The sequence below is a fragment of the Aptenodytes patagonicus genome, chromosome 7 (genome assembly GCF_965638725.1).
Source record: "Aptenodytes patagonicus chromosome 7, bAptPat1.pri.cur, whole genome shotgun sequence".
Classification (NCBI taxonomy): Eukaryota; Metazoa; Chordata; class Aves; order Sphenisciformes; family Spheniscidae; genus Aptenodytes; species Aptenodytes patagonicus.
In genome coordinates, this window is record NC_134955.1 from 70,916,775 (window position 1) to 70,940,356 (window position 23,582).

General features: G+C 38.7%; 1 protein-coding gene across 1 annotated transcript in view; it reads right to left on the reverse strand.

Annotated features, from left to right (window-relative positions):
• KLHDC1 (kelch domain containing 1) overlaps positions 1–23,582 on the reverse strand; it is a 32,100-nt gene that overhangs the window by 4,044 nt on the left and 4,474 nt on the right. Inside the window, exons 3-10 of the mRNA XM_076345811.1 lie at positions 21,085–21,202; positions 20,008–20,126; positions 18,151–18,229; positions 17,150–17,233; positions 13,729–13,812; positions 7,495–7,553; positions 2,668–2,780; positions 1,821–1,893 (exon numbers count right to left, since the gene is read on the reverse strand). Of these exons, the coding sequence (XP_076201926.1) occupies positions 1,821–1,893; positions 2,668–2,780; positions 7,495–7,553; positions 13,729–13,812; positions 17,150–17,233; positions 18,151–18,229; positions 20,008–20,126; positions 21,085–21,202 (729 nt within the window). The remainder of the gene's footprint in view (positions 1–1,820; positions 1,894–2,667; positions 2,781–7,494; positions 7,554–13,728; positions 13,813–17,149; positions 17,234–18,150; positions 18,230–20,007; positions 20,127–21,084; positions 21,203–23,582) is intronic.

Below are 23,582 nucleotides of genomic sequence, written 5' to 3' on the forward strand. Positions count from 1 at the left end.
CCTCAGCCTGCAAACTGCATACCAAAATCTTCAGATGGTGGAGAACCATAGGACACGTTTGGACTTGAAGGAGCTCTGAGACTGGTCAGCATGTGACCCAAAAGCTTTTAGGAGGGTCTGGGCTGTGTGTGCGGCAGAGTCCTCAGCAAATTTAGCAGTGTCAATCTCAGGAACCCTCTTTGGCGCTTCCGCTGCAGCAAGGAAGGTGGCTTGCTCAACAGCCTCTCTACCAACACAGCCAAGTGACAGTTCCACTTTCTACCCCAGTATGGGATCTGCCCTTGAATTGCCTGAAGGCCACCTGGAGCTCAAGAGTCACAGGTCCCTAACATCCAGCCCTACTGCCACCTGAGGCACAAACGTTATTCCAGCTTAATTGCAGAGTAAAGGCTGAGCTGCAGCTCCCTGGGCTGCTGCCTGTAGAAAGAGCACATTCTGTCCCTTCCTGATCCTTTTTCATGATGCACCAGTAAAAATAATTACACAAGGCGAGGCAGTCCACTTCAGCAGTTAACTTTTATGAGACCATCCATGTAAAGAACTGAACACGAAGACAAACATGATCCTTGACTGCTAATGATGTGCTTTGTTATTTAAGGCAGTCATCAGTCCCTTCATATATCAGTTCACAGATCGTAAAAAGAAAATATTCTATGAAGCTAAGGGATAAGTTTATTTCGGCTTGGAAGAGTCTGAAATGTAAGAAAGCAGAAAACTTGGTCTAACAGTGCTGTTACATTTAAAAGATAGCCTAGAAGAGGATAAAACAGGAAGAAAATTAATTGAGGTAAAGATATTTCAGTAACAGAAAACAGAACGTAAGGCAGGAAGCATGCAAATGCCAGACCAGAATTGTACGCTATGCTAAAAGAATGATATAAATTTGTGCTGAGAGTACCTGGGTGAACGTATAGAATGAGTTTAATGAAAAACTGAGTATTTACTATCTACAGCAAATCAATTCAATAGTATTTACATTGTAAACACAGAGAATGCTTTAAACACTGTGTTTAAAAAAAAAAGTCTGTGCTTTGATACAGCAAGCACCCGTTTTCAGTGGCAGATTCTAAATAACCTCCAGGTTCAGAACATGAAACTTGCTTTCTTTAGTCAGAAAGAATCAGTCTCTCTCTGTAGTCTTAACCTAGAGAGGGAAGGGGAACAGGGTCTAGAAGAGACAGTATGGTTGCCAGTATGACCGATACACATTCTAGAACCAGGTCCTTTTTGGTTGGCAGTTAAGTCCTCGAAATAACAAACCTCCACAGTCATTTACTGTGCTGTTTAGTACTAAATTCAGTTTTGCAAAACTGTAATCATAATTAGCTGCTTCTGCTCAGGGAAAAAAACTCAAACAAACCAACCAAGGTATTTTATAATACTTTTGAATCCTGAAAGGTGCATCAACATTTTGATAGTTGTCTCTCCCATGTTTCTAATAATGTATCAACATTAATCAACTTTTATTATTCTCATAGGTTATTAATTCCTCAAAAGTTAAGTGATATACATTTTCTTATATAAAAATAATTTGGACATAGAATACCAGGTTAGTTGGACACCCAGATCCTTCATCACAAAAAATCTCTTAATGCAAGCAAGCATCATAATGCAAGCATCAACTGTAACAAATATAGAAAGTGATAATGCTGTATCAGGTATGAAGGAAGGTAAGTCAGTAAAGCAAACTATTTAATCACACTGCATTAATTTTCTAAAATATTCTTATAATGTAGTTTTAAAAGACTGTTCAATAATGTAAAATTACTTTTTTTTTTAAAATGCCTACATGTCAGCAAACGTTATCTATTTTTGTATACCTAGGCCTACTCTTAGGCAAATGGGTAAGTTGTTTCCATCCGTTTGTTGTAATGCTGTGAATCCAGCCATCACCTACAAATAAGAACATACATTAGTACTCTTCTTGGGACAAAGTATTGCCATTTTTATTTATTTATACAAAAAGCTCTGTGTTCTAAGAGGACGTTATATTAAGATAACAGTAACATACTACATGAACTTGCACCTTTTCATTTTTTTGTAATTTAACTTAACCATTCAGTCACAGAACGCTCACTGCATTGAAATCTGGAATTAAAATGCACTTACTTTTTTTTCTTTTAGATATATTGAAAAAACAGGTCAATGTCCCTTTGAAAATCACCCCCTCCCAGTGGAATATATCTGTGACACTTAAAGCTGTTTTCACTAATGTCAAATTTTGTCATGAAAAGAAGTTGCCTCTTCTAGAAAAGGAACTCTGTGTAAGACTATGCTACTTCCTAGTTAACATTTTGTAGCTGTGATTTGTTATTCATCCACAAATCTACATTATGTTGACATTATTATTTGTATCTTCTTACTGCAGTTGCTACTGATATCAGAAGTTACCCCTTGTTCATATCGGAATGCGTGAGACTCTTGCCTTTATTCTTTTAGATGACAGACAGTTTGATGAAGATTTATTATCATACGTTCTCACTGTACTACACAATGTGCTCCTACATTTCTATAAAAATAGTAAGATAGCTAGAGAAATATTCAAGCGCCATGAAAATTCTGTAACAAGATTTAGGTCTAAGAAGTTTGAGAAAGACAACAAATGTGCATACTATACAAGGTTAGTACTAAAGTGTACAATAGAATTATAATCTCTAAATTACTTACTTAAAGGAACATTATCAGAACTTAGTCCACCAAAAAGAAAAAGTCTGTCATCTCCTATTGGAGTCAACGTGTGCCAGGATCGATCTTTTGGTTTCTCTCCACTGATATTAATTCTTGGTGAAACAAATAAACAAAAACAATTTTTCAAAGAATGCTGAAAAGTAACCTGCCAGAAAATTTAATAGTTAATTAATTTGTCCTACAACAAGCTTGGCTATTTTCCCACTGAAAGAGCTGCACTTACGCAATCTGAATTCACTCTGGAGAAGAACGGTGTTCAAATCTAAACCAAGTAATTTCCTGGAGTAATTGTTCTCTGAACAATCGGTTATGTAAATAGCAAATGTAAGGACAAAAGCATTGATTGTTATTTTGTTTGTTTGTTTTCTTAAGATCACTAAAGCCACTCCTTAACACACAACTGAAGGCACTTAGGACAGCAAAGGAAGGCCTATATATTCAAATAAACTGCACAGTACATCTAGGTAAACAGACTCAGTTATCTGAGATAAAATTTCATGAATCCCAAGGGGCTACAGTCTCTCCACTCCTAGGAAAATGGTCTTAAATGATACAAGGATTGTGGCTTTACCTTTTATCCAGGAGCAACTACCTCTTCAACCATTGTGCCTTTTAACACAATGGTGAGTCACCCAAGCTTTGAGATAATTTTTAGTAAAAAGTGAAATACCTAAGTACAAAACAGATGTAGGTTTACTATTCTAAAAATCTGGTCATGTTACAAAAATATAGTTCTTCCACATTTTAGCTATGGATTTCATTTTACCTGCACAATTAGGTATGTTTGAGATGAGATGAGAATCTGAACAGCAAAGAACCTGAACATAAGGGATTACCTAGAGTGGGTGGCCTGAATTCACATCATCTTAGTTTAGGCACTTAGGTGTACAGTTGTCTCAGGAGGATCCAGCAGAGAAGAGTAAGGACCTCCAGAGGGCATCAGCTCACCTACTGTCTTGATACTAAGCAAAGAGGCAACTTCTGTTGTGAAGTACCTAAAGTTAGACACAAAGAATCTAGGCCACCGCACCCTCAGTATGTCTTCATTTTGGAAAGATGATGAAAAAAGCAGGTGCAAACACCTGTAAGTTCTCCTGTGGGGTCAGAATCTTAGCCGGAGACTGTCCAGAGCTGGTAAGAAAGGGACGTTCAATCCAGGTGGACTGTATCTCAAAGAACCAGTTACTTTTTTTTTCCTCCCCTTTGCTAAAGTGAGGCGAGTGTAATATACACAGATGTGTGCTCAATCTACAATATGAACAGTGCAGAGACAGTCATCTGTATTTCCTTTATAATCAATGAAGAGAAACAGGTCCTTGAAAAGCACAGCTTGTGATTTATTTTAGATGTCTACCTTAGCAGCAGTTGTCTTATGCCCAAGAAGTGCCTATTTCTCTTAACTGAGCACAGAGGAAGCCTAGGGTGAGTAATACAGGCATCTGCAGTTCAGTTAGAGAAATTTCACTACTGGTGACTGCTAAACAGTTCTCCATCTGGAAGCAAAGGCTGAAGAATCATAGCTAATTAAACAGTGATTGCAAAACTGTCCTACTAAATCTGGCACTGAAGTTGAAGCGAAGTCACAATGTTTAAGTGCCTGCTTTGCACAACTCTTGTATAAGATGCTTCTAAAATTGGCAAAAGAGGCAGACTGTGCTGAGACACAACAGGCTTTGACGTTTAGAAAAATATATACCAGATACTGATGGGTGATAACGTTTCAATCTTTCACGCTACTGATCCAAAAAAATTATCACAGTAACAGAAATAACATAATATTGAACATTTTGAATAACAGGTCAGTGGAGCTCAGGGAAGGTAAGGTAACTTCTGAGTGGTGGCAACTAAAATAAATATTGCAATCTCATGCTGGAAGATATTCCAGGATTAATAGGTTAACATTATGCAATTCCTTAAGAAACCTGCATAGAGTTGAATAAGAAAAAAACTTGACATGACTGGTTAATGAAAAGCCACGGGGCTTTAAATAAAATCATCACTGCATTTGGAATTTTTCCTTTAGGAGAGGATGTCCAACACGTGAATTTGAATGTTGGACTGTACAAACCAAGCCCTCCTCACTGGGAGATCTGTACTTTACAGAAGAACCCCAAACACCTGCAGCCAACTTGTCTTGGTCAGCAGCATCCAGACAGCCGAACTTTCTAATCTGTATTAAATCCCCGAGTCTCTTTTGGTGATTAATTCACATGGGCAATCAAAGGCAATCTCTCTGCAGCTGCAGAATGGCTGAGATAATTCTGTTATCAAGATCAGAAAGGTTGTGTCCTGCCCAGCTTTTAACTCATCATCGGATCAGAAATTTCAGCAGAAAGGAATTTGAAGCTATAGCATAAGGAAGGAAAAGTTCCTTGCAAGAAACACCTCGAGGAGAAAATACTCACAGCGACAGCAAACAATTCTGAAGGAATTTCCCCACCTGTAAAATACTGGAATGACACTAGGGCTTTTTAGAGGCAGTTTTCAGCTGGAAATAGATTGTCTGATTAGAACTATTCAAAACTATTGCTGGTACTCAAAGGATATAGAGTGACTTTCTGTACTTCACACTCTTAATACATAACTTTATTGGTCTCAGCAAGCATTTCTTTGCTATATAAATTTCAGACACACACACACACACACAAAAAAAAAGGCGAGAAAAAACAACCTGGCCTGTTTATCTATTCTGTCTTATTTTACAATGTTTGTGTGTTGAATCATGGGACTTTTGCTACCAAGTTCTTTATACTGGAGATGATCCCTACAAATGCCCAATTTCTAATACAGCCACCAGTACTGATTTTATGAAAGGAAGCGTGTAGCCAGAAATAATTTTCCAAACAATTCGTGCAAAGGCATACTGTAAACTGGAGTCAAAATGTAAATACTAATTTGATATTGTCCTGAAAAATACACTGATTTTAGCTCCTCTTGCAATTAGGAGATGAAATCACGCCAAGAGGTATTGTGTGTTTATGCATGCTAATAGGTGGCCTGGTTGTATGAGATGATTTTACCAGAGTAGATAATTAATAGCCACAAATAAATTATTTGGAGAAAACATCATCTAGCCCTAGGAAAGTACCCTTTTTTTCCCCCCGGATTTGCAGTTGACAATGGCTAATCTGAATTCTGCCATCTGTGATAGTCTGAATTATATTTCTCAGGTTTCCGTAAGATCAGTCACTTTAGCAAGGAAAGAACAGGGCTCAGGCCTGTGAAGCTTCCTACAAGGCCAGCCTTTGATTAGTTACCTCTCTAGATACGAATAAATATGAACGCTTTACCTCCTGCGAGGTGCCACACCTTTTTTTCTAATATCTTAAATCTCTTTTTTCAGTCCCTCTTAAATCTCTCTTTTCAGTCTCTCAAAGACTCTTTGCAGAGGTGCTACAGAATGGCTGGATAGTAGGCTCCTAAATTTGTAACGATCAGAGTCTATACTAAATCACGGGTAAGTCTTGTGAGCTATTCTTGGATCACAATATAGAAATAATCGGGTACCGGAACAACCTTGAGTTTTTAGGAATGGCTGCATTTAGTATTACCATACTTAGTCTAGCTTTCATATGCCAAACAAAAGGGAACACTGGCTGATGAGGACTAAGACAGAACTTTGACATTGACGCTCCTCCTTCAGAGCTTGAAGTTCCTCTCATTGACTTGTCACTCAGCTGTCACAGGTTTCCTTTCTTTAAAGCAATATAAAGCAAGCCAAACAGCAACTGCTCGTGCAACAACAAAAAAGCAAGCAGCTAAAGCAAGAATCTGAATAATCAATCCACTCAGAGGTGAAGTTCAGAGTCTAAGAGGGACAATGCTCTCATTTAGGTAGAACACTCTTAATTTTAAAACAACCAGCAAAGAAAAAGGGGAATTAAACTGATTAGTCAATCGTAAGTGCTAATTAAAGCAATCTTCAAAGAGGTTTTTCTCAAAGGACACTGTGGGACTTCTTTGTCCTGCTGCCACCAGCAGCAAGAAAGAATGGATGGAGGATTGTGTCTACTCCCTCGCTTTGCTCTCAGCTCAGAGGGCAGAGGAACACACTTGGTGCAGGATCAAATCAGCAGTCACAGGTGATTAAAGATGCCCATCATAGGTGCATGAAGCACACAGAGCCCTGGAGCAGGATCAGTACTGATACATGCTCAGGAAAGGTGTATTTCATGGTCTTTTATGAAATTACTATGAGGTTAAGTTGAGAATAGGAACGCAACAGTGGTTATCACCCATCAGTTACTGTTTATCTCCTGGTTTGTCTGTCAGCTAACAATATATCCACTGATTTTACATGTTTAGTAGGCACTATCAGAAATGCTACATGCAAACAAACAAATCTTAGGAAGCATACTGATACCTGATTTAGTTTAAAATTGAAATATTTAGGTCATGCTTTTAACCATTTTTTTAAAAATCAAGTTAAGATGCTTATCTTGGAGGGGGGAGATCTTTCCCCATTCTGTACCATAATGAGCCAAATATAGATAGTAAAAACAGTATTCAAAAAGACATCAAAACTAAAATTCCATATGGATGAATGTACCCGTCTTGAAAATGAGGATGTCAAATCACTACATGCTGTGCTTAAAATAGCATCATCAATGCTTTGGTGCAGAACAGAAAAAGCTTAGTAACTACTATCAAATTAAATTAAATTGAAATCACAATATAACAGCTGTTAAAATAGTCCCCAAACTCCCATTCTCCTCTTGGAAAAGCTACAAAATTAGCACTGGAACTATTTAACAATATGTTTCAATCTGCTACATTCAACTTTAAGTGTTATAGAGAGAAACCTACCTTCCAGACCAAGTCCAAGTGTCTAAATTCAGGCAGTGCAAATCATTCATTCTAGTTTGCTAAAACAAATAAATAAAATCCCAGTGGTGTTATATTAAGCAAACAATGAGCGAAGTATTTCAGCGAGGCCTTCCCAGGACAGAATATTCCAAGTAACAGTATTTTGAAGAAAACTGTACCCACGTGCCTTAAAACAACTCTATTATGTGGCAGATGAAAAGCATTTCTTCTCAAAAACCCCATGCAACTCTCAGAAAACCACCTGTCAGGAATATTTACAGTAATGCAATGGCAGTATGGGGCCAATTTTAGGTTTAATAGTGAAGAACTATGTGATATTCAGTTCCTGCAAATGTATTAAATTTTCATCCACAGAATTCGTGGCACGTAACTGCAGGTGTAATACTCTACACAGAGTTTCCTCTCACTATTTTTCTTTGCATTCTGATCAGAACTATGCATCCTCCTGCCTGGTCACTTATTCCTTGAAGTATTCTAGTAGGTACTGTACTCAGTACATGACATCCCACAGAAAGTTCATCACATCTTGTGTTTTTCTCTCTTTTCCGGAAGGCAAGCCCTTTCACAAAGTTACTACTAGCAACAACAAGGTTTTATGACCCTTTAACATTTGCCATAAAAATAACAGAATGTGTCAATAAGAACAATGGGAAATCAATACACTTGCGTATCTGCCTGTGTTTTGAGATGAAGAAAGTAACTACCTTAGACACATAACGGGTCAGGGAGAATATAAGAAAGAATTTCTTTGCTTTAGATTGCAGCAGTATTTTCAATGGCTCGCAATACACTTGACTGATATTTGTGATTCCCCTAGGTACTACAAAACAATATCTGAGAAGTAGGGAAATGTATCTTGCCTTACCTTACAATTTCTTTTCTCCTAGGGTAGTCCATAGATCTATTAGAATAAGCCTTTCTCCAGCTTGCAGATCCTTTGAGGCAGAAACTAGACTTGTCATTTAAGTCAGAATAGGAGTAGTTTTGCCCCTGAGAACTCAGCCAGTTAGTGAGTTTGAGAGACTTGCAAAGCTGTCCATCAGAGCTATGGAAAGTCTCTCAGGGTATTTCAGGAAACAGCAAGGTTTTCAGGATAGCTATGGCCTCCTCTGATCAAGTACATGCTAGCCCTTTTCTGTCCAAGGGAAGAGGACGTTAACTAGCATTTTGAAAACGCCTTCAGAGAGGCCAATAGGCTAAAGGAAAGCAGAATGTGAGGGCTTTTGCGCATTGCCTGAGAAACTTTATCCCTGCAAGAGGGCGAATGTAACAATAAAGTGTGGTCCAACTGACAGCTAGTGGAACAGATCTGTCTTCCATGACAAGTCTATTCAGTCTCCTGCTCCTTCAGATGACTTTGAAGGAGATGAGGAACAAATTATACAAGCAGAAAGCAAAATGCAATTACTGAGTATCTTCTGCTGTACCTGTACACAGCTAGACACTTGGGGGTAGGGTGGGGAAAAAGCAACATCCTGGCCTCTAGAACTAAAAATATTTAATCATCTTGGAATAACACAGTTTGATACGGAGCACATCTATTAAAGAAAGGGAAGAAAGAAAGTTGCTGTTGTCTTGGAAATTAAGGTTTCAAGAAGATCCTGTTCAAGACCTCCTCGCTGACTTTCCTTTCCTAGGCATTAGGCAGAAGACGGAGTAGTTTTCAGTTTCTTGGTCCCTGGGAAATCAATGTATTATGATCTTTACATTCTCATGATTCAACAGATTGACAGATGCATAATTACATCAACCTCATTTTGAATTCAAAACACAGCATCAGTTGGACATTTATGTCTAAGATTCAGTCCTTTAACATAGCTTTAACAAATGAAAATGCCTTTCTACCCGATCCTTATTTGGGAAACTGTAAAGCACACAGTCAGGTTATAGTATTGTCACTTGCCATATGCAAAGTTTTCTTGCAGTTTCTCATGTATTTTTAAGTGCTCCCTACTATATTTAATCATTTAGCTGATAATCCTAAAGTGATTCTTAATTGGCTTAAAAGCATCAAGCCTCATAAGAGGGTTTGCATTTCCCTTTGAGCTACAAGGACTCCTTAGACATCCTACTTATCTATGGCATGTTCATTTATTTGCAGCCTAGTAAACATTAACCAGGATCTGCTTTGTCTCAGGATTAGCTTTCTAGCGTGACGAAAGGCATTAGGGGCGACATATTTACAGCTCACTGCTGTTACAGTAAACTCTGTGCAGGTCTCCATTCTGAGATTTACAATCAAACAGCTATTACAGCTCAAATCTTTGGAAGAGAAGGACTGCAGTTCAATGTATCTTCTGATCTTCAGTGACAGAAAGGATAACAGGAAATATAAACATGCATACATTAAGGCATCAGATGTGTGAAGAGCTGCTGGAAAGACTTTGTTTTATTACTTCATCATTCTTTACATGAAAACTTTCTACTTTAATCAAACATGAGACTTGCATCAACTTTTGGACTAACTCTCCTTCTTTCCCACTTTCTCCCATTTCTGTTTTTTCGGGGGCTTACCTGGAGGAACAGAGTCCACATAATACTTCTGAGCCTGTTTTCAAATGATTCCTGGTACAATTGATTTTGATCATCATCATCATCATCTTCTTTTACCAGTTCTAGCTCCAAGTTTGGAAAAAGGTGCCCTTTCCTCCCAGAAAGATGAATAGGAGAAGCCTCATGACACTTCCTGGCCCTTTCTGGTTCCTTGTAGAGCCTTTTCCCTGGGAAGATTTGTATTATGGTGAACTAGGAGGAGAAGGAGGAGCAGAGCAACCCCGTATTTGCTCCTTAATTTATGGAGAAATGCAAGACTTCATCCTTTGGGGAGGAGCTACTCCTGTTATCAGGAAATGTAGTGTTTTTCTGATGTCTTTAGCTTTCCCTTCCTGTTTCATGACTTATATTAATTCCTCAAGCCCCACTGAATGTTCCCTAACCTCTGTAAGTTTCCTTCCATTTATTTCTAGGATAGAAAGTGAATCAATAATAGAGTATCACTAAGGTGAAAATTACACTTGCTGCTCTCCTACAAAATTAAATATAGCTTTCCAAAATTTCAGTCTTCTCTGACATTGTTCCCAAACAATGAAATTTAGCAAATGGTTATTAAGGAAGCTGATGCTACCTGAGGAAGAGAAAAACCTTTTCAGATCAGAGCCGCCTTGTATTTCTGAATCCTGTAGTCAAATAGTCAGAGTTAAATAGAAGCCAGAGGGCATGTCCTCTTAGGGCATATCTAACCATGCAACAGCACAGTGGAGAAATGACAGGTGAGCTCCAGTTTACCAATAATTTCACTTGCAGAGGCTGCATGAGAATCCTAGCTTGAGTTACAAAGCAGCTCAGTTGCAACAGGCACAGCACAGCAACCCTAACTAGCTCAGACACGACACTCAATGCTATTCTGTTTCTGGTGTGAAGACCTCTGCAGCGCACAGAGATAGCCCTTGCTAACAAAAAGCCAGAGGGAGCAAGGCTTTGAAGGCTGAGGAAGTGTTCAGAAATAAATGGTAGGCCAGAAGGTCTTGAGCTGCATGTTTACTTCTTCACATCTAGGTTTCTTTCCCTCTCATGTCTGCAGGCTTGCTAAATGAGGAGCAGGATTCAGTTCAGCTGTGGTTAGCAAGAGTTCATTTATACAGCAGACAAGAAAGAGCAAGTTCATAGCAGAGGCACAGCACTCACTTAGCCTGGCATGGCTAACCCTGACACACGAGATTCAAGTAAGACTAGATACTTTTTCAATCTCTTCTAATATCCCTTTATTTCCTTAGTTATTTGCAAATCAAGTTTGTCTAAACCTACAGCTCTGGAAGCTACTGCATGCAGTTCTCTCTCAGTCAAGAGGTGGGGCTTTAGCAACAATTCCAGAGATCGTAAGCCTGTATGAAAGGCCACGTAACACGTAATGCAGAATGGTAAGAATAAACAGGATCAATTTACTTTCTTTTCTTATTGCTCTGAAAAGGTACTTGGGTAAAAACTTCCTGCAGCCGTGGGAGGCGATTCGAACTGAAAAACTGGCTGGACATTGTGTGGCCATTCTGAACCTCCCTTGATCTCTATGTCTGGTTTCTGTCTGAGCAAGCAGGAGTAAGCCATTTTGTAACAGAACTGTAGACTTTCCCCGAGAAGAACACAGCATTAGAGTACAGCTTTTACAGCATGAAAAACAGGGGATAGGGAACAAAGTGCAATTTTACACTCTTTTATTTGGAAGTAGTTGAGAATACAGGGTTTAGGTTAGAGCAGCTTTCCAAGATGAAGCTGACTTATGTTCATTGTAGGGCATTTCCAACCAACAGTTAATTCCTTCTCTCTCATATAACAAAACTAGAGAAACACAGCACTGAGGGCTTTCAAAAGCTTCTTCACTGTTACTTTTCATAGTAGTAGAGATAGAAAGCATCAAGTCTCATCCTTTAGCTGAATATGATTAAAGGCTCTAAATTAGCTGTAGGTAAAATGAGCTAAACACTTAAATTTTAAAAAAAACATGGAAGAGTACACAGTAACTTAAATTAGGTTTTTTCACTTGCCTTACAGAATCTGTTTCTCACATTCCTGATAAACTCCAGCTCATACTGAGACCTTTAAAAATACTATCTTCCCTATGCTTTTGCAACAGTTCTAAAAAGAGTTGGTACACTTCCCAGCCCATAAAGAAACTATCCTTGCAAAAAATTTACAAACGATAGGGGAGCCTGCATTAGTTAAGACTACCTACTACCATCCTTATTTTCAGACATAAGACAGGAATATGTTTTTTGTATTGGATTGCTGCCTCAGGCTTAAATTCTTACATTAATGCTTCAGCAGAGAACTACTGAAGAGAAAATCTCCTCTAACTAGTACTAGAAAAATTGTGTTGCTGAGAGGTTTTGGTATCTCTTTGCTTACCAGTGGTAGCTTCAAGTTTGTTAGGTGCAGATAACCAGGGGGATGATACCTATGACTTTTCTTTTATTTTTTAAGTTAAAAAGAGCTAGGAAGAGTTAAGATTATATAGCAAGAATCTAGCCTTGATTTAAATATGCACTGATTGCATCCTATACAGACAGCTCTTAGGCTGCCTTTGACAATTACCTAGGGGACAACAGATTTAAGATCCTCCCACAGTGTATTAAATGGACAGTCTTGGATCAACTATCAAGAAAGCAAATACAAGCCTTACTCTTGCAGTAAAGAGCTTAGAGTGGATGCACAGAATAAAGCTGTTAACAGCAATCTCTATGGTGTGCTTCACATATTTTGGATCAAGGGCACAGAGCATGCTAAAGGTAAAGACTGAGACTGCAAAACTGACATTCAGAGAGCAGAGGAGAGGCTTAACAGGACTGGAATGACCTGTGCCTGCAGTGGCCTGTGCTATCAGGTAACATGCTGCAGCATCCTGTACCAGCTTGAACGTAGGGAGACTGATACCTTTGTATCCAGACATTATAATCACATGCTGCTCTTCCAGACATCTGTATTTCAGTCACTTATGTGCAAAAAATGACAAAAGTTTAAATTATAAAGCCAACTGCAATCTGTTCTTTCCTACCATTCAGAACCACATGTTGCAACTGTAAATATAAAATACTGTATCCCAACAGCTATTCTGAACTTCACTTTCCCAGAAGGTAAACATCAGGGTATGAGAGATGTACATGTGAATAATTGACTGCTCTTACACATTTCCTCTTTCTTTAGTGGAGGGGGGGGAGGTAAGCACAAGCTAAAATCCCAGTTATATTTACTACTTGCTAGCATTTCATTGAGTGAAATGGGGGAAAAAAGGCCAGCAGGTTTGATGTATAAATCTGCCTAGCTGTAGCAAGCACAGAGTGCTAGCATCTCATCATTTATTTAAACCTGGTCTATCATCAGGCTTGCTTTTGCTCCACTCTCAAAGAACCATCTCCTACAGAGGTTACGCACACATCAACCATTTTTGTTGATTTATAAACATTTGCATTTACCATACAGTCATCTGTTTTTTCACTTTTTGGGACAATGTATGCTTCATCATTAATACTACAAAGACAGACTCTTCTTTTTGTAAGGTAGAGGGGGATGAAAAGAAACATCCTGGATTCAACACCCCTAACATACAGGTTAGGCCAAAGACATTTTGGATTTTTTTCTACTACAAAAATAATTTGCTATAAAAAAAAAAACTGCTAAGAAAATAATATTACTGCCAATAAAATGTTTTAATTAAACACTAACCAGCACTCGTCCTCCAAAGATGTAACCTTTATTTCCCAGCACAGCACATGTATGAGCTGCTCGAGGCTGAGGTGGATCTCCACCCTGGAAAAAAACAAAATTAGATCCTTCAGAACATCATCAAAGCACCAGCCGAGGATATTGGCAAGTCAGTATCACAGAGATTGCAAAAGTAAGGCCAACGTGCATCAATATGCTGACAGAACTGCAACTTTAAAAGGAAATAATTTGTAGTCATGTCCAAGACTCCACAGACATTAGAAATTATACATATTTGCCAAGGACAGCTTTAATTGAGTTCCCTCAGTAGCTAATGTTTAATATATTCCCTCTTGGTCTGATTTATCATTACTTTACTTAAGTAAAATTCAATTAATTTATCTTTAATTCCTAAGCATAAAATTACAGTAACACATCAGTTATTGTTGGTATGTCCTCTACAGCTTTATTTTTCCAAAGCGCAAACCATCAGGAACTGGTACAAAAATCTCTGGAAATCAGATCTTAAAATTTGATGTTACGTCCAATAGCCACATGCCAAAAAGTATTCCCTGTGTAAATCAGAAATAAAGATAGCAAAACTGGATTTTACTTTTCAATGGCGATTTCATTTTTTGCATTTAGTTTTATAGGAATTTTCAAACATCCTATAGAGACCATAAAATAGTGTCAGATACTCATTACCATATACTTCTTCTACTGAGTTCTTACGTAAACTCACCAGGATTTTATGAACCTTTATAGTATACTATCATATTAATATCAATAAATGGAAATGTGTGCATTAGTACTTTGCTGGGAAAGTAAGTATACATGCTCCTTTGGAAGACTATTAAAATAACATATTTGCTGAAGAATATCTCATCTGTTTATTCTAACGATACAGCATGACTGGGAGATACTTGTTCAAAAGATTTTTCAGCATTAACTCTTGAAGGGAATACAGCAACTCCTCGCATACTAAACATCTATCTTTACTTCACAAAGAAAAACTGGAGACCTGAATTAGCAATACAGCGAGTTTACTCTCTCTCCCCTTGCCTTCTTTAAGTCTGTGAAAGCTGAATAGTGAATCAAGAGAGACTAGATTTCAAGACTACTATTGTTCTTTCAGCCCAACATACTATCCTTCACACCGACCTATCAGCTTTATGAAGAGGGGGAGGCAGGGGAAAGGAAGAAATCCTCAGGCAGACCTTAATCTCTCATGTGGTCAACCCTCAGTTATCTGTGATAGGTTATCCATATTGCAGATTAATTATACACAGATACGGTCAACCAAAAGGCTTCATATCAAAACAGTTCAGATAAACGAGGTTTGTTCACCTCAGTTTGGCACCATTAAAACCTTTCATGTGTTTCTACCATGCACTCCCCAAAGACCTTCGCTTCATTCCAGAAGGCCTTTGCTAGGTGTTACACAGGATGAATATGGAGCTGGCCTGGGTTAATAGCTGTGCTCCAGCCATGAAACTGTTCCATATCCAAAGCCCTGGCAGGGCCTACAAGGATACCCAAAGTCGGTATAATCACCATAATCTATTCCAGAGGACCCAAGCTTACTTTGTGAGGAGCCACCAAACCACCTCCACACCCTGTTCCTCAGGAGCACTCTGGTATTCCTACTAAATGGTTTTCTGGAGTATTCCAGTGCCTTGTCTTTCCAGTAACGGATTACTGACAGTAATTTTATATTCCCAACAGTTGTCTTAAAGCTTGAATAAAAAGCTTTATCTCAAAACTATCCCCTAGATACAGAATACCTCACCTCTGTGCCTGGGAAGATGATGGAACAGATCCTCCTGGAAGCTATGCTAAGGCACATGGAGGACAGGGAGGTGATTTGAGACAGCCAGCATGGCTTCACCAAGGGCAAGTCCTGCCTGACTAACCTAGTGGCCTTCTAGGATGGAGTGACTACATCAGGGGACACGGGAAGGGCTACAGAAGTCATCTATCTGGACCTCTGTAAGGCCTTTGACATGGTCCCCCACAACACCCTTCTCTCTAAACTGGAGAGGTATGGATTGGATGGGTGGACTGTCTGGTGGGTGAGGAATTGGTTAGATGGTCGCATCCAGAGGGTAGTGGTCGACGGCTCAATGTCCAGATGGAGATTGGTGACAAGTGGCGTCCCGCAGGGGTCCGTATTGGGACTGGTACTGTTTAATATCTTCATCAATGACATAGACAGTGGGATCGAGTGCACCCTCAGCAAGTTTGCAGATGACACCAAGCTGAGTGGCGCGGTCGACATGCCAGAGGGACGGGATGCCATCCAGAGGGACCTGGACAAGCTGGAGAAGTGGGCCCGTGTGAACCTCGTGAGGTTTAACAAGGCCAAGTGCAAGGTCCTGCCCCTGGGTCGGGGCAACCCCCGGTATCAATCCAGGCTGGGGGATGAAGGGGTGGAGAGCAGCCCTGCCGAGAAGGACTTGGGGGTACTGGTGGATGAAAAGCTGGACATGAGCCAGCAATGTGCGCTCGCAGCCCAGAAGGCCAATCGTCTCCTGGGCTGCATCCAAAGCAGCGTGGCCAGCAGGTTGAGGGAGGGGATTCTGCCCCTCTACTCTGCTCTGGGGAGACCCCACCTGCAGCACTGCGTCCAGCTCTGGAGCCCTCGGCATAAGGAAGACACAGACCTGTTGGAGCGTGTCCAGAAGAGGGCCACGAAAATGATCGGGGGGATGGAACACCTCTGCTATGAAGAAAGGCTGAGAGAGTTGGGGTTGTTCAGCCTGGAGAAGAGAAGGCTTCGGGGAGACCTTCTTGCAGCCTATCAGTACTTAAAGGGGGCTTATAAAAAAGATGGGGACAGACTTTTTAGCAGGGCCTGTTGCGACAGGACAAGGGGGAATAGCTTTAAACTAAAGGGGGGTAGATTTAGACTAGATATAAGAAAGAAATTTTTTACGTTGAGGGTGGTGAAACCCTGGCCCAGGTTGCCCAGAGAGGTGGTGGATGCCCCATCCCTGGAAACATTCAAGGTCAGGCTGGACGGGGCTCTGAGCAACCTGATCTAGTTGAAGATGTCCCTGCCCAGGGCAGGGGGGTTGGACTAGATGGCCTTGAGAGGTCCCTTCCAACCCAAACGATTCTATGATTCTATGATTACTGTATCATCTTCTAATGTATCCAGATTTCTAATACCTCTCTGAAGCTTACAATATTTTTTGCATCAGAACCACATTATAGGAAAAAAAAACAGTCTAGTAACATCCTGTGAGAAAAAAATTCGTATCAGTTCTGAATTTTCCACATTTCAGATGCATTGAGTGCCCTCCTGTTTAATGTTATAAGCCTGAGCAATACTAAGCATATTCAAATTACTTTTCCCAACATCAATTTCTAGAGCACAATAACTACTCAAAATGCAGTAAAATCACAATTGTGTCAAAAGACAAAACTAAAAAGCACTCACTCTAATTGCTGGTTGAGACCAAGTTTGTGTGGTTGTATCAAAAACATGAACATCATTATGCCATCCCCAGAATATCTGTCCTTCCTAAAAAAGAAGTTAAAAAATTAAGTTTATTCTATTTTAAAATCTTTGTGCTTATTAAAGGATACAAACCCAGAAGTGAACTATCAAAACAGAAAATAAACTAAAATACAGAATTTTATTAAAAGAAACATATTGCTAAGATTTTTAATAATGATGCAGCAGCTCAGGTCTAGTTGAAGGTCAACAGCATTCAGGAATGTTAGGGCTGATGACACTTTTGAAAATGGGCTTTGGGCTCCAACATCAGTCACTGCAGTAGACAAATTCTGCCTTCTAATTCTGAGTGTAACATACTGAAAAATAAATAGATTGTACAAAGTAATACATTTCTGTAAGTCAATATTTAACATTTGATGTAAGGACCTATGCTCTCTTGAATGCATATCTATTCCTTATTAATTCCTGTCACTAAATACTCTAACCAGTCTCCTTCTTTCTATTAGCTGTAAGAAATCATTATAGGAAACTAGCTAATCCCGGCATCTTCAAGTAATGGCATTTACTCTGGATAACAAATTAAAGAAATTAACTGAAAGTATTTGTCAGTTAGACTTGTGAAGCTATAAATTCGCTATCGTTACTTCAAGAAAATAAATTCTAACATTTTCTGGGAGTTTCATATTTAAAATATGTCTTCAGAGTTGAAATACTGCCTTTGTTCCTGCTCTGACAGCATTTTGTTTCATTGCACTCAAAGCCTAGCACTGGGTACTTGAAATACACTGAACACCCACCGCTCCCAACATGCAGTATCTGAAATTTCAAATCCAAGTAGAAGATTCTAATTTGCATTTCTGCTGATGCTACAAATAAAAGAAAAATCAGACAGATTTTTATACTCACTGAGTATAGTATAACAGATCACATTTTGACAATCAGAAAGGACAAATCACTCTGAATTGTGACAAATCTCTTACCCAAAATGCATCATGGACATCAAAACAATCACTCAGTTCATTATGCTTCCTACAGCCATAGCCACCAAAATATACTAGCCTAAAAGAATAACAACAAAAAATAAGTTCAGTTAGATGTTTTGTAAATAACATTCAAATGAATAAGCTGTAATAATTCATTTCAAATTTTGGTTTACCTATTGTACTATTAATAATATAAACAAATTAAAATATTTCATATTGCACCTAATTACACAGAAAACCTTACTGCAATAAAGGTAATATTATTACACTCCTCAACAAGCCTGACAAAAATCCACAGAAGCAAGGAAGGAGGTTCAAGATACCTCAAAAGTCCCTATTCCTTATTCCTCCATCCACAAGCTTATCACAGTCACATTTTCAGACACGAGTCTCAAAATGACACATAACACACAAGACAGTGAAATGCCTATGCTTCTGCTAGAATTCCTACCCTTTTCTGTTGAAATTCCTGTGCTCCTGCTGTATTTGTTAGTCTTCTGTATACATCTTTTCACAACAAATGTTCCCAAGGTTCAGCCCACAGACTGCCTGTGACCCACAAAGTCTTTCTCTAGCTTACAAAGAGATTCTTTCAACTAAGCACTACTGAACATATCGCATTGCAAGTATTGTTACACACCTCCCAGCCTAATATTCCACCCATGAAATGGCCATCCATAAGTAATGGTTCCTAAAGTTTTGTTTAACTTCAACATTTGAGGATATTTGGTATAGTTGTTAGTGATCTTGGGAGAAGGCAATTTAGGAAATGATGGGATGGTGGAGGTCATTCCAGACTGACATTCCTAGGGAAACAGAGTTACTGAAAGCATTGTGCAATACACCAAGACATCCTGATCTGCAAATTCACCTCTTGTGAAATTTTAAGGTGTACTTCTGAAAAGGTGCGTAGCTTGTCCCCAAATACTTTTGTTAAATTTAAAGGTTACACTCTGCCACCTAAAATAGGTAATTTGCTCAGTATGCAGATTACATGATACTCTGAATAGAATAATTTAGTTTTGAATGATCTTGTATTAACAGCTAAGGAGAAGTCGTTCAAATATATGTAATTTCATATATCTTTCAGTTAAATTAGAGCTACAAAACCAAGATACAGTACTGAGAGGCATTATACAGTTTATGAAAAACCTCTTTAGATGTGGGGTCCAGAAACAGACAAATCATTTACATTTTGTAGTGTTCACTGTATAGCATATTCTTGTTTACAGTAACTTTTATAACAAATCACTGACATGTCACTTTCTCGTGCCCACACATGCCACAATATCCAGACACTTTCCATAATAAACACAAAATCTGAAGTATTTATTTTTGGCTAAGTATTTTTTCTAAATACACTCAGTAACTTTTACAACACAAATATCTAGGCTGACTTGGTTCTTATAAAATAATCACTGAAATGCCTTTGCAATTCTCAGCATTTGTATGCTATTAAAATCCTTGAAAATATACTAAATATAGTTTATTGCAAGTAATAATTTGATGCTTACATAACGTAACAAAAAAAGTAACTTTTATATTGATTTTTTAACGTGTTAAAATTAAAAACCGTAAGTAATAGATGCATAATGATTTTTATCTAAAGTCTCAAAACATTCCACAAACTTTCACTAAATTTCCCAACCCTCTCCTAAAGTGGGTTTATACTTACCATTGATTCAGCTCACATGTGAGAAAACTCTGGTAGAAAGTTGTTAGGAGAGTTACACAAAATCCCATAGCAAGTCAAGCTAAGAATTAGAGTTTCATGAATCCCAAACCTGTGTGCTCTTCACTTTATAGTACTTCCTCTCTGCAATTAACACATATTAAATATTCTTAATGTGTTACCTGTCCTTATACACCCAGCAGGAAAGCTTGTCACGTGGTGTAGGAGGTTGACCTTTAAAATTTGTAATTTTTTTCCACCTATAGGTTCCATTTTTTGTTCGCAAATTAACATAATACAGCTTAAAAGAAAAAAATTACAATATTTTCAGTATAAATGATGTCGAAGAATCCAGCACAAATCACCAACAAAAAGAACAACCCACCCCCCCCCCCCCAGAACACACGACTTCCTTTGGGGGAAGGAAAAAAAAAAAAAGGAACTGGTAGTGAAGTTTACAATATGTAGCAACATATAGGAAGAGTCCAGTACCCCACAAGAGCACAGTTAAAGTGTGAGAATTAGCAGCCAGTTTCCTTGCCTTCACTCAGCCAGACCAGAACAGTAATATCCTGCTCCTTCCAGAGTCAACTGAAGCCTTGCAAAAAACTTCTGCAAGACAAATAGCTCTCAGTTCAATTCTACTAGCAGAACTGCCAGTAGTTCTGCCTAACCTAACTAGGTAACTGCACGAAAATCAACAAGGCTTGTGAACCAAGTACTAAACTGAGATCCGTTTCAGTTATTTTCTAGTCAGGACTGAACTCTGACTTCATTTACACTAAATGATAAACCAGCTCTTTTCATCTGCTTTGCTACTCCGGTCTTCAGTTACAAGGAAAACTGGTAGCTCTATCTTAATTGTTATCTGATTATATAAGAAAGGTAATCACTATCAAAGAACAAAAATAAAAGTGATATTCTGAGATCAATTTCAATTATGGCTGCCAACATATTTAAAAAAAAAGGCAATTGGGAAAGCACTGGCAGTTTTCAGAAATAAATACAGAAAGTTTCACGTAATGGGTCTCATTCTGAAGCTATGATTTATTGAAAAATCCCAGAAAAATATATGGAGGTGAACACTAAAACAAAAACTAAAGTTTTTTGTCAGTTTAAAAGTATACTTTTTCTACAAAAATAAAGCTTTTACTTAAATTTTTCCTTAATGCAATTACAAAGTACACCAGACAAAACAGTAAGGTCAGCATTATTATTCATTCAAATACAATACGTTATGAAAGAAAAGAATACAATACCCGATTACTGTAGCCTTTATCATCAAATCCACCAAAAATGTACAGCTTCCCATTAATGCTTGCCCCACAGCTTCCTGACATGGAGGTAGGTAACTCTCCTTCCATTAGGTGCATTGTCCTGCAATTTAGCACATACATTAAGTCTCATAATGCTGCTTTCAAACCTGCTAAAATTAACAAACCCAAACCAGATGTATTAATAATTTTTATACTTAAACCTAAAAACACAGTTGCAACGTTTTGGCCATAACTAGCACTAGAAACTATAGCTGATATATAAAGTCAGGCTCCTGTGGTGTAAGAGGACTGCCATATGAATATTGTGCATATGTTTATGAAGCATCTCAATTTTTCTGAAGGTGAAGCCCATATTAAAAGACCATTAGTACAGCTGAAACTTTAATTATTCAAAACCTGGAAATACTGTTAACTCCAAAACCTCCTGGAATGAGAACATGGTATTGCTGTTATTTTACAAATGGAAAACTGAGGCAGAAGTGGAAATAAAGGTCAGAAGTACTCACTAATTTTGGTACTCAATATGCCACTCCTAAAACTGCATTTTGCACTGTATTTAGCATAATAAGAAATCTTCAGTAATGCCAATTTTAGCAATGAGTTCTCTGTTCTTCAGCAGCAGTTCCTAGCCTTTTCCTTGCTAGTCTCACTTACAAACCAGTAACTTCCTGTGATGCAAATTCTAACATCACACAGTCTCAAGCACTACACAACTACCTGACGAAACTCAATTTCTGCTGAACTCACGAGGCTGAGCATTAGGCCAAGACTGCTTAGAATCATTACTCCACATTGAAAACAGCTTTCCTAGGATCTCAAATTTCTACAGAAGATGGGGACCTGCATTTCCCTCACACGTACATACGGAGAGGACGTGATTTGTTTAGGATTTCCACCTTGTTGCCACACCTTCAGTGTCTGTAGATTTAGCAGCCAAATCCCAGCCTCTCTGTGCTGGCAGTCCAACTCCTTGCCCCAGCTTTGCTGTTGACATCTCAGTTGCTTTCACTCCATGATTTCTGGTTGAAGCTTCCTTCGCCCGCCGTTTCCATTCATTTTTCTCAGCTCTCTACCTGACTCTGTGCCTTCCAACTGGGTCCTTAGCCCAGTCTCCCTCCTCAGTCATGGTCTCCCACCTTCAAAGCCTGATTCCACTTTTTCTTCTCTCTGCTAAGTCTAATATCACCACACTTGTTGACCCAGTCAATTCCATTCATTCCCTTCTTCGATACATCCACATCTACATCAGATGCCTTCATTGTCTATCACTGGTGGCTACACAGAAAAAAAGGATTGTTACAGCTTTGAGTTCTGATGCTTGACCTTACCTCAACCTAAAAGAACTGGAGGCAGCCATTAAAAGGAAAAGCTTTTTATGTGCTAAATCACCAGCTGTGAACGATGCACGTGTAACCTGTCCCTACCGAAAACTGCGCTCACTAACAGCTGCTCAGGGCACTGCTTCCAAATACCTTTGTTCTGGCACCAGCACTGCCACGGGCCAGCCCACCTTCCCCTTCTCTGCTCTTGCTCTCTCATTCCTGCTTGTTCCTGTGTCATGCGGTGCACTCAGCTGTACGTGTACAACTGTCTGTGCTGTACACTGAATGAGATCAAGAACCCATTCAGGTTAAAAATAACCCTGAAAAAAGAAACGTTGTATTTAACCCAGATCACTTTCCTGATCCTATTTCCCACGTGACCATATAAACAGCTGTACCAGTGCAACCAATATGGGGACATCAGGGGTGAAAAACAAGAGAGAGTATGAGGTTGCTTTAGCCAACCCTTTCACCAAAAGAAACAGACAGCAAACCACAGTCTCAGTGAGGGTACAATCTTAAAAAAAAAAAAAAAGAGAGAAAAGAAAAAAGACTTGCTAGAACTTCACAGCTAACCCTACGCAAACCGTTTTCCACACCACACATGTGAAATTTCATACATACTATAAGACACCTTCCTGATGTAGCTCTCCTCCCCTTTTCCCTCCATTTCAAATTGTTGCTTTGAAGATGGGTATGGAATGAATCTCTTGAATATGGGTATGCAAGAAATATATAAACAGGTGGAAGACTAGAAAGACAGCTGGCAGAAAACACATATAAGCCCAAATGGACCCTTTACCAGACTAAATGCGATTATTGCAATAGAAACCACTGGAAAACTTTAAAAAGAGGCATTGTTATCTCTCCCCACGTACAATATGTAACCACAACGAATATAAAATGTAAAGATTAAATTGCTACTGATGTGCAAGATCTGGTTAGTTATAAGTTATTTATGCAAATACACTCATAACACAATTAAGTAATAACAGCAAGTATGTAACTGTAAACAGATCAAGAACCCAAATATCCAGTGTTTAAATACTCCTTTTAACATAAAAGTTAATGTATGGAGAACTAAGCCAAAAATAAATGCACAAATAAAATGCACCTGTTTTAACAACAGAGCCTTAAGCTGACCATTTCAAACATCCT